Below are 12053 nucleotides of genomic sequence, written 5' to 3' on the forward strand. Positions count from 1 at the left end.
ATGCATCTTTTGATTTCTTGACTGCTGCTTCCATGGGTGTTGATTGTGGATCCAAGTAAAATGAAATCCTTGACAACGTCAATCTTTTCTCGATTTATCATGATGTTGCTTATTGGTCCAGTTGTGAGGATTTTTGTTTTCTTTATGTTAAGGTGTAATCCATACTGAAGTCTGTAGTCTTTGATCTTCATCAGTAAGTGCTTCAAGTCCTCTTTACTTTCAACAAGCAAGGTTGTTGATGAGTCTTTCTGCAATCCTGATGCCCCATTCTTCTTCATATAGTCCAGCTGCTTGGATTATTTGCCCAGCATAAAGATTGAATGATTTGGTGAAAGGATACAACCCTGACGCACACCTTTCCTCACTTTAAACCATGCAGTATTCCCTTGTTCTGTCTGAAAAACTGCCTCTTGATCTATGTATAGGTTCCTTATGAGCACAATTAAGTGTTCTGGAATTCCCATTCTTTGCAATGTTATCCAGCTAGGAAATATAAATTTAAAAATATTTAAAAATAAAAATACATGATATATTTATGTTGATACTTCAAATTCAGGACTACGTACATGGTTTTTACTTAAATTCTTCTGTCTTACAACTGTCTCTCCTTTCTCCTCTACTGAGAATCCCAGGTTCTCAACCACACTTAGAGGGATAGAATAAGTTCTTCTAATTTGTTTTGTCTCACAATACATGACAGTCTCAGAATAAAAACACCAATACTGCCAACAGTATGATAACTAAAAGCAGCTTAAGATCTTCTTAAGTTTTTTTTGTCGGTCGGGTATATGCCACTAAGAATGTTCAGTCCATTTATGGTGTTTTAAAGTTACTTGGAATAATTTCTCTTGGAATAGTTATACCATCAGTTTGGCATTGGTTTAATTTTATTTTTGATTTTGTGGAGTTGCTTTTTTAAATTTAAATTTTGTTTTAAAATTATGTTAAAATATTTATGGAATAAGGTATATTCAGAGAAGTCTAGCTTCTATCCTTGTGTCCTCTACTTTGTTCCCTCCCTCCCCCATAGGTAACTACTGAAACATTAGTTTTATGACTTTTTCTTCCTTTATTTATTTTTAAAATATAAACAGATACTTACATTCCCAACCCTATTTCTTAGATAAAAGGCAGAAAATTATATACAGTTTTCTTCACCTTGATTTTTAAACTAAATATTGTATCTTGTAGCTCAATCCATGGTAGTAGTAATATGTCATTTTAAATATGTTTGTAAAACTAAATGAATAAATAAAATAACTCTCAGTAGACATTTGACTATTTCATCTACTTCCCTGAAAGTCTGCTTCATTCAAATTGGTCCCCCAAACTTCTTTTGAACCTTCTCACTGGGAAATAGATTGCCTTATATTCAGGGTTGCCTTATTTGGGGGCATACATGGTAACTATAAAATAGTAAATTTTGAACAGTTAGCTTTTCAAGGAAGGAAGTAAGTAAGGAAATTTGAGTGGGATCTGGGAGGATGGATAGGAATGATTTGATGGGAAGTTGGTGAAAGGACATGTTAGGTGACTGGAGAGTGTGAAATGAAGGTGGGAATGTGCACAGTGTCCTTGGGATCAGTAAGCCAGGCTGGAGCTGCAGGTTTGGGAAGGTAAATAGGTTGTCAGAGACATTGGCTAAGATGTCTTTGAAATAACTCAGTTGTGAGGGTCTTGGTAAGATAGGTGCCATTCATTCTTTTCACAGAAATTTATGAGCACCTACTGTGTAAAAAGTCTGTGCAGTGTGCTGGGAATACAGTGGTGAGGAAGGCAGATGTGGTCCCTACCTAAAGGAGCATAAAGAGATATTTCATTATTAGAGAGAATTGCAGTGTGCTGTGAGGGCATATGGAGTCCCTGGGTGGCACAAATGGTTAATTGTTCAACTACTAACCAAAAGGATGGCTGTTTGAACCCACCCAGAGGTGCCTCAGAAGAAATGCCTGGTGATCTTCCTCCAAAAGGTCGCAGCCTTGAAAACCCTGTGGAGTGCAGTTCTGCTCTATACATACGAGTCAGAATTGACTCAACGGCAACGTTTTTTTTTTTTGTTATGAGGCATATAAATGGGAGGATCTAGCTTGGGCAGTGGGGAGGATAGTCAGGGAAGGCTTTCAAGGAAGTACTTTTAGGCTGAGCTCTATGTATTAGCTGATAGGTAAGGAGGGGTGGTAGGGAGAGGGTAGTAGCTGCAGGCAGAGGGAGCAGCACTTAAGGAAGAAGGTGGGTATGGTTCCAGAATTGAAAAAGACCCAGTTTGATTTAAAGGAGTCCCTGGGTGGAGCAAATAGTTAAGCACTGAGCTCTTAGCTGAAAGGTTGGAGGTTCAAACCCACCCAGACATGCCTTGGAAGACAGGCCTGGTGATCTGTTTCTAAAAGTTCACAACTTTGAAAACCCTATGGAGCACAGTTCTACTCTGACACACATGGGGTCACCATGACTCAAAAGCTGTTAACAACAATGATTTAAAGGCCTGGAGAGTGTGGGGTAGAGTGGATGAAAGATGAGAGTGAATTTTAGAAAACTGCAAGGAACTTAATAAGAAAAGGGAACTATCTCCCTAAGGCATATGGTAGACACTCTGTAAGTGTGGAATGGATAAGTAAGTTTGAAATTTCAAATACTGGCTAAGAAATGATGGTGCAATGGGTAGAATAAGTAAATGAGCACCCATTGCCGTCGAGTCGATTCTGACTCATAGAGACCCTATAGAACAGAGTAGAACTGCCCCAGAGAGTTTCTGAGGTGGCACAGTGGTTGAGTTATAGCTGCAAACCAAATGGTTGGCAGTTTGAATCCACCAGCTACTCCTTGGAAACCCTGTGGGGCAGTTCTACTCTGTCCTGTAGGGTCGCTATGAGTCAGAGTTGACTCGGTGGCAGCAGGTAATCTTTACAGAAGTAGACTGCATCATCTTTCTCCGGTGGAGCAGCTGGTGGGTTCTAACTGCCGACTTTTTAATTAGCAGCCAAGCACATAACCCCTGTGCCACCAGGGCTCCCTGTCTTATAAAGCGTCTGGCATATAACAGGTGCTCAATTAAGTATTTGAATGAATGTATGCATTTTACTATGACTACTTCTTTGTGTTTAAACAGAGACCAGATGAAGAAGCTGTGGTGGATCAGGGTGGGACCAGTACAATTCTCAACATTCATTATGAGAAAGAAGAGTTGGAAGGTAAGAACTGCTGTTCTGTGTGACTGGGAAATTATGTGTCATTGGGAAATTGGCAAGAAGCTTTTTGGAGTGAGAGGGACAGTGCTGGCTTTGCCATCAAAAGACCTAGGTTTGAGTTCTGATTCTTTCTCACTAGCTGTAAGACCTGGGGAAAAATCACTTAATTTCTCTTAGGCTCAATTTCATCATGTTTGATAAAAGTAGGCACAATAACACACCCATTTTACCTGCCTGACTGGGATATGGTTAGGATCTAATAGCTTGTTACACAGTGCTTTGAGCACTATAAAGTCCAATATAAATATTAACTGATGACCCAATCCTTGAGAATGTGAAGTGCTCAGTTCAGTTTATTGATTCTTGTCAATTACCTGGAAGTATATATAATTTTATCCCTTCAAGTTAAATTTACTTTTGTATTCAGAATACCATCCCATAGTTGGAGAAAAGTGATATATAACTATTTAAAATAATTTTTAAAATTGTGGTAAATACTTATGTAACAAAACATTTGACATTTCAACAATCTTCACATGTATAGTTAGGTGATACTAATTATGTGAGTCATGTTATTCAACTATCACCCTTATCCATTCCCGAGTTATACCATCACGCTTAACAGAAGCTCAGTGAATGTATGTATATATGTGTGTGTATGTATACATATATGTATATATACACATATATATAATTTTTAAAGAAAATAAAATAAAAAAAAATTAATCTCAATTTGGCTATAAAACCCTGTTTAACCCATGATTTTAAAATGTATTTTCACTCCATTCCTAATGTTTGCTCTTCCCATGATATCTATACCCATTTCTGCATGGTATTTTCAGTCTTAACAAGGAAAAGGGAAAACAGGTACATGCCTGTAGCATATTCTTCAAGAGTTCACAGAGTTCACAATGCAGAGTCATACAAAAACTCAATTGAAGTGGAAGGGAAGGAAGAGGCCCTTTTCTGACCTGGTCTTTCTAGTTTATCTTACTGAGGCCCTTCTTCCCTTTTTGATTCCCCACCCCCAGCTCCCCTCATGATCATTGTGTGGTGTTCTTCTGCTTTCCTTTTTCCCACGGGGCCTAGATGGAGCCTTAGCGGTTGGGCTGATACCTGGACATGGTTAGTGGAAGCGCTCAGTTTTATTAGAGGAGGCTCTTGTCCAATACAGCTTTAATGACAACCCACATTTGGCTCAAAAGCCTTTGTGAAATCTCTGCCGCATCCCCTGCAAGGTTGAAGGCTATGATACAGAAACTTTATAACTGAGACAGCATGTGAAATGTTCTCTCTGTACTGCTTGTTCCCATGACTTTTTTTCCATCAAAGTTGTACAATCCCCAGAGAAAGCTTGTCCTTTGGATGGGGAGAGCCAGAGCTGTAGAGGCTGATTCAGCCTCTGGGTCTGTTACCATGAGAATTTGTGTGGGTGGCTTTGTGGAGGTCATTGAAGTATATCAAGGTCAAGTTTTCCAAGCTATTTTGGCCAGATGGAAGAAGAGCCACTGTGGGTCTGAGAATTGGAAGAAAGTGTGCAAAGGAAAGGGTGCAAAGGTGGGAAGCTAACATTTATTTGAGCCACCCTTGTGTGTTAGGCATTGGATTAGTCACTTTATGTAAATTATTTTTTTAATCTTTACAGTAACCCAGGCAGGTGTGTATCATTATCCCTATTTTACATGTGGCAAAACAGCTCAGAGTCCTCCAGCCTAATAGGTGAGGCTGGAGTGGAAATCTTACTCTTCCCACTCTAACATGCTGTTTATAAGGGAGAACCGTACACAGTATTAACCATCCAACCTCAACCTCTTGTTCCATCATATAAACATTTTTATGTATCATCCCCCTCTCTTTGCCCCTTCCCTTCTTACCCTCTCATTGCACCTTGGGGCACTGTTTTTCCTGGTTTGGTTGTCCTCCAGTGAGTGCCCTCAGCAAGGATGTAACCATTTTTGAGCACTCTTGTCTACATGGGAGTAGAATAATAAACCTGGACAGGTTGTCCTGGATCCCGAGGTCTGGGTTTTATCCTTGGAAGTAAGCTGGGTAATTGGCATCTCAGGATGACATTATCTGTTCCTTATGTGCTCTCCATTTTACTGGAAAAGAAAGCTACCTGCAGTGTTGTTGTTATTGGGGGATAGTGTGTTGGGAAATGACCCTTTATAGATGGACCTTTTTGAAAACCAGAAACTTATTTATGTTAACATAAATTTTTAAAAAGCAGGACAAATGGTGACCACTCGTCAGGTTTGATGTAGTTCTAGAGCAGCTCTGGAGAAGAGAGGACGAAGTTTGGATTTGCTGTAGATTTGCTATGCTGCGCAGTTTCACGCTGACTCACTTCAAAGAGAAGCCCAGGACTCAGTGAGGCTGTACTCTGGGTGGGTGTCTTCTCTTGAAGGCGTGGAATAAAACCAGTCCCACTTTGATGGAACAGGTAACTAAATTGTGTCTCAATAAGTATTGGTGCCATGGTGAGGTTCCATGGTCAGAAATAAGTCTCTGGGTCTTCCTTCCCCTTTCTTTCATATCCTCTGCTCCACATGACATGAACCATTCCCTTACGCCTTTTTCAGAACTACTTCTGATACTTAGTTTCTGTACGTTGTTAGGAATTTTTTGTAAATGTGGGTCTTTTTTACATAAGTTAATTTCATCAGTGGGAGAAGGTACATTAAACAATGACATTGTGTTTTTAAGGTATGGGTAGAGTTGAAAGAAAACACGATAACAGCTTTACAAAGATAAACTCAAAGAGCAATAGTCCATGGTGTGCTTCAGCAGACTCTCCCAGTCCCAGAGAACACAGCACAGTTGCTTTAGTTAGAGAAATGGCTTTCGCCATTCTTTTTGGCAGATCATTATTCCTGATTAACTACTAGATATATGAATCCTAAAGTAAGTTTAATGCTTTTAATAAGTTTTTAACAGAGGTAAGAGCCATTTGCGCATATTTATAAGTTAAAAAAAAAAAAACCTTGCATCCGCTCCACAAATGAGACATCCCCCTGTGGTTATTGACTTTGAGTCAACCTGTAAGCCCTGGGGAACAGAACACCCTTTTGTATGTGCTAATGAGCTCTGTGTGCGTGCTCAGTAAATAGTGTGTGTACAGCACTATAATTTGGTAGGCCCAATCTCCATCTGTAGGGTGGGTCATATCTGTGGTTTCTGTCCTGCTTCCAGGACTTTGAGCCAGTTCATTCTAGTTTGAGCCCCGGCTGAGAACTTGCATTTCTATCCCAGATATACTGAATCAGAATCTATATTTTAACAAGATCCTCAGGTGATTCTTATGTATAATACATTTTGAGAACCATTGCTCTACTAGTGGTTCTCACAATTGGTCCCTAACCAGCAGCATTATTGCCTGGGAACTTGTTAGAAATGCAAATTCTCAGCAGGGGTTCGAACCCAAGGAACCGATTTGAAGCCTGCCTGCGCACAAGATTTATTCCCAGTTCACTAATTTACATATGTTGTTGTGTGCTGTCGAGCCAATTCCAACTCATGGCAACCCTATAGGACAGAGTATAATGGCCCCATAGGGTTTCCTAGGCTGTAATCTTTACGGGAGCACATCACCAAATCTTTTCTTCCATGGAGCCACTGACAGGTTCAAACCACCGATCTTTCAGTTAGCAGTCCAGAACTTAATCATTATACTATCAAGGCTCCTTAATGTATACATACTTATGTTTAAAACTATACCTTTCCTATAAGTTTTACTAAATGAATACTCAAGTATTTGCACACAGATACTCAGCCCGAAAAGAGTAGGTATGATAATGATTGGAAAAAAGAATGGGGAATAGTTGGGAAGGAGTGGGCTTTGGGTGAGTTGGTAGGTAGGCGATGCAGACAAAGACTGTAGGTAGGAAAGCAGTTAAATGGTCAGCAAAATGACCACAGGATTAGTTTAGTGAAGTAACTGGACTGCCCGAATCCAGTTAGACTGACTGGATTTTATTGGTGCTATATCCATTTCCAAGGAGCCCTGGTGGTGCAGTGGTTAAAGCGCTCAGCTGCTAACCGAAAGGTTGGTGGTTCGAACCCACCAGCCACTTTTGGGAGGAAGCTGTGGCAGTCTGCTTCCATAAAGATTACAGCCTTGGAAACCCTGTGGGGCACTTTTACTCTGTCCTATAGGGTTGCTATGAGTTGGAATTGACTCAACGGCAATGGGTTTTTTTGGTTATATGCATTTCCCAGTGTCCATTTGTTTATAATCTTTTTAGCTCATTTCACTCAGAAAATCCAAACCCTGGCTTCAGAGTCCCCAGCCTAGAAACTGATACCTAGTTTCTGACTGGCTTTTCTTAGCTCTGACCCCCGCTGGAACTTGTTTTCTTTTCTGCCTGTCTCTCTGGCAGAAGGTAGGCACTGTGGTTGGTTGATGTTTGTGAGAACTGATTCAACCAAAAGAACAACCTGAGTCTTGCTTCTCTAACATTTAAGCTTTGCCTTACTTTCTACAGATGCATCAAAGGCACTTGAAGGACATCTTCCTCATTATGCTTCAGAACTACCTAGTGGATAGCAAGCAAAACAATATGTTATTCACTCAACAAACCTTTACTGAGCTCTTTCTGTGGTCCCTTTCTGTAGCAATAAATAAAGATAATGAGAACAATTGAACCATCTTTTCTTCTCCAAAGAGTGACCTAGCCTGAGCCTTGCCTAGGACTTGATCATTAGAGCCTGGACTTGCCATCAGCTGGAGAAGATCTAAGAAGTCATTTTGTCCAACCTCCTTGTTTTACTTTAATAATGACAATGGGTAAATTTACCAAAAGATAAGATCTAGTAACACAGGTTCTAATATCCAATCACTGCCCCTTCCATTTCCCTTTAGAATGTAGTTAAAATTAAATAGTACTAGCAATATGCCATCCTGATCTCAGTAGAAGTATTTGGAATGTGCTCAAGGGGAAATGGAGGTTCTGGCCTGGCCAGTAACCTTCTGGGCAGTTTGCTGAGAAAAGCAAGTACATGGTTAGGATGGCTCTACTGAGGGACTTAAAGGCCTTGTCTCCCCTCAGTGAGGCTATTCTTCTACCTCAGTCCGGCTCTACATAGATGCACCAGATTTTACAGCACCTGGGTCACCATTTTAGCAACCTGTTGAAGAGGTTCTTGAGGATCTAATTATGCTTTTCACAGCCCGTGGGCTTCCCATAATCTACTTCTGCTTGTATCATCTCTGGCCCCCTCCTCCTTCTCTCCTCCCCTCCTCCACCTTGCCCTGGCCCTTCTGGCCTTACTTTTGCCTTGGAACAAGCCAAACATATTCCCACCTTAGGGCCTATGTACTTGATGTTCTGTCTCCCTGAAATGCTCTTCCTCCAGGTCTTCTCATGGCTGCTCCTTCTCATCACTCAGATGTTCTCTTTGATCATCTTGGATAAGTGTCCCTTCTTCATCCTACCTCCTGCCCCAGACACTCTAGCACTTTACCTTATTTTATTCATAGTAGTTATCAATATTTGAAAAAAAAAATTTTTTTTCATGATGTCTGTCTTCCCCCAACTAGAATATGTGTCCTGAGGAGAAGAACTTTATGCTACTCATTACACCATACCTAGCCCTTGCGATAGAACCAGGAACAATTAAGTGACTCTAGTTGCTGCTAATGTCACCTGGGTTGATCTCAGTAGTGTACAACAGGGACCTTATTAACATATTTTAGTGGAACATTATTAGTTAACAGATGGTAGTTTATTAAGATGGTATTCAATTTAGTCATTTTCATGCTTCGTGTACTTTATGGTTTACAATGATAAAGTCAGAGGTCTGTAATCCCTCATCTAAGCAGATGACTTCTTATGGTTTTATATTTCTGTTTCTATGAAGTTGCAAGATTACTATATTATGTTCAGAGATCTGCCTGTCAAAAGTATTCTGCAATGTGGCCAAGTCAACGTAGGACTGTCCTGAAACAGAACGAGGGTAAGAGGTACGATCTAACAGATAGTGTTGTTGTTAGGTTCTGTCGAGACGGTTCCAACACATAATGACCCCATGTACAACAAAATGAAACACTGCCCGGTCCTGCACCATCCTCACAATCATTGCTATGCTTTGAGCCCATTGTTGCAGCCACTGTGTCAATCCATCTCATTGAGGGTCTTTCTCTTTTTCACTGACCCTCTACTTTACCAAACATGATATCCTTCCCTCCTGATAACATGTGCAAAGTAGATGTCCAAAGTAGAGATGAAGTCCCGACATCCTTGCTTCTAAAGAGCTTTCTGGCTGTACTTCTTTGAATATACCATGGACTGCCAGAAGAAAGACAGATTTATTTGTTCTTCTGGCAGTCCATGGTATATTCAGTATTCGTCACCAACACCATAATTCAAATGCATCAATTCTTCTTTGGTCTTCCTTATTCATTGTCCAGCTTTCACATGCATATGAGGAGATTGAAAATGCCATAGCTTGGGTCAGGCATACCTTGGTCCTCAAAGTGACATCTTTGCTTTTTAATGCTTTAAAGAGGTCTTTTGCAGCAGATTTGCCCAGTGCAATATGTTGTTTGATTTCTTGACTGCTGCTTCCATGGACATTGATTGTGGATCCTAGTAAAAGGAAACCCTTGACAACTTCAAACTTTTTTCTGTTTATCATGATGTTGCTTATTGGTCCACTTGTGAGGATTTCGTTTTTTTTTGTTTTTTTTTTTACTTTGAGGTGGAATCCATACTGAAGGCTGTAGTTTGTGATCTTCTTCAGTAAATGCTTCCAGTCATCTTCACTTTCAGCAGGCAAGGCTGTGTCATCTGCATATTGCAGGTTGTTAATGAGTCTTCCTCAAATCCTGATGCAGTGTTCTTCTTCATATAGTCCAGTTTCTCGGATTATTTGCTTAGCATACAGATTGAATAAGTATGGTGAAAGGATACAACCCTAATGCACACCTTCCTGATTTTAAACCATGCAGTATCGTCTTGTTCTGTTTGAACAACTGCCTCTTGGTCTATGTACAGGTTCCTCATGAGCACAATTAAGTGTTCTGAAATTTCCATTCTTCTCAGTGTTATCCATAATTTGTTATAATCCACACAGTCGAATGCCTTTGCATAGTCAATAAAAAACAGGTAAACATCTTTCTGAAATTCTCTACTTTCACCCAAGATCCATCTGATACCAGCAATGATATCCCTAACTCCGTGTCCTCTTCTGAATCGAGCTTGAACTTCTGGCAGTTCCCTGTCGATATACGGCTGTAACCGCTTTTGAATGATCTTCAGCAAAATTTTACTTGTATTTGATATTAATGACATTGTTCGACAATTTTTGCATTCTGTTGCATCACCTTTTTTTGGAATGGGCGCAAGTATGGATCTCTTCCAGTTGGTTGGCCAGGAAGCTGTCTCCCAAATTTCTTGACATTGGCAAGCTGCATCTGTTGAAACATCTCAGTTGGTATTCTGTCAATTCCTGGAGAGTTGTTTTTCTCCATTCCCTTCAGTTCAGCTTGGACTTCTTCCTTCAGTGCCATTGGTTCTTGATCATACGCTGCCTCCTGAAACAGTTGAACATGGACTAATCTGTTTTGGTAGAGTGACTGTGTATTCTTTCCATCTTCTTTTGATGCTTCCTGTGTTGTTCAATATTTTCCCTGTAGAATCCTTCAATATTGCAACTCGAGGCTTGAATTTTTCTTCATTTCTTTCAGCTTGAGAAATGATGAGCGTGTTCTTCCCTTTTGGTTTTCTAACTCCAGATCTTTGCACATTTCATTATAATACTTTACTTTGTCTTCTCGAGCTGCCCTTTGAAATCTTCTGTTCAGCTCTTTTACTTCATCATTTCTTCCTTTTGCTTTAGCTACTCCTTCTGTGTTCAAGAGCAAGTTTCAGAGTCTCTTCTGACATCCATTTTGGTCTTATCTTTCTTTCCTGTCTTTTTAATGACTTCTTGCTTTCTTCATGTGTGATGTCCTTGATGTCATTCCACAACTTGTCTGTCTGGTCTTCAGTCATTAGTGTTTAATACTTCAAATCTGTTCTTGAGATGGCATCTAAATTCAGGTGGGATATACTCAAAGTCGTATTTGGCTGTCTTGGACTTGCTGTAATTTTCTGTAGCTTCACCTTGAACTTGTATATGAGCAATTGATGATCTGTTCCACAGTCAGCCCTTGGCCTTGTTCTGACTGATGATATTGAGTTTTTCCATCGTCTCTTTCCACAGATGTAGTTGATTTGATTCCTGTATATTCCATCTGGCAAGGTCCATGTGTATAGTTGCCATTTATGTTGTTGAAAAAAGGTATTTGCAATGAAGAAGTTGTTGGTCTTGAAAAATTCTATCTTGTGATCTCTGGTGTCATTTCTATTACCAAGGCCATAGTTTCCATCTACCAATCCTTCTTCTTTGTTTCCAACTTTTGCATTCCAGTCACCAGTAATTATCAATCCATCTTGATAGCAATGTTTGATCAATTTCAGACTGCAGAAATTGGTAAAAATCTTTCATTTTCTCATCTTTGGCATTAGTGACTGATGCATAAATTTGAATAATAGTTGTATTAACTGGTCTTCCTTGAGAAGTATGGATATTATCCTTTCACTGACAGCGTAGTACTTCAGGATAGATGTTGAAATGTTATTTTTAATGATGAATGTGATGCCATTCTTCTTCAATTTGTCATTCCTGGCATAGTAGACTATATGATTTTCCAATTCAAAATGGCCAATACCAGTCCATTTCAGCTCACTAATGCCTAGGATATCGATCTTTATGCATTCCATTTCATTTTTGACAACTTCCGATTTTCCTAGACTCGTACTTTGTACATTCCGTGTTCTGATTATTAGTGGATGTTTGCATCTGTTTCTTCTCATTTTGAAATGT

General features: G+C 39.8%; 1 protein-coding gene across 1 annotated transcript in view; it reads left to right on the forward strand.

The window, feature by feature from the left end:
* Positions 1-12053, forward strand: part of SLC4A8 (solute carrier family 4 member 8) — an 83835-nt gene that overhangs the window by 12082 nt on the left and 59700 nt on the right. Inside the window, exon 2 of the mRNA XM_004388344.2 lies at positions 3107-3188. Within this exon, the coding sequence (XP_004388401.1) occupies positions 3107-3188 (82 nt within the window). The remainder of the gene's footprint in view (positions 1-3106; positions 3189-12053) is intronic.

Source organism: Trichechus manatus, unplaced genomic scaffold, assembly GCF_000243295.1.
Source record: "Trichechus manatus latirostris isolate Lorelei unplaced genomic scaffold, TriManLat1.0 scaffold00209, whole genome shotgun sequence".
In the NCBI taxonomy this organism is placed as follows: domain Eukaryota; kingdom Metazoa; phylum Chordata; class Mammalia; order Sirenia; family Trichechidae; genus Trichechus; species Trichechus manatus.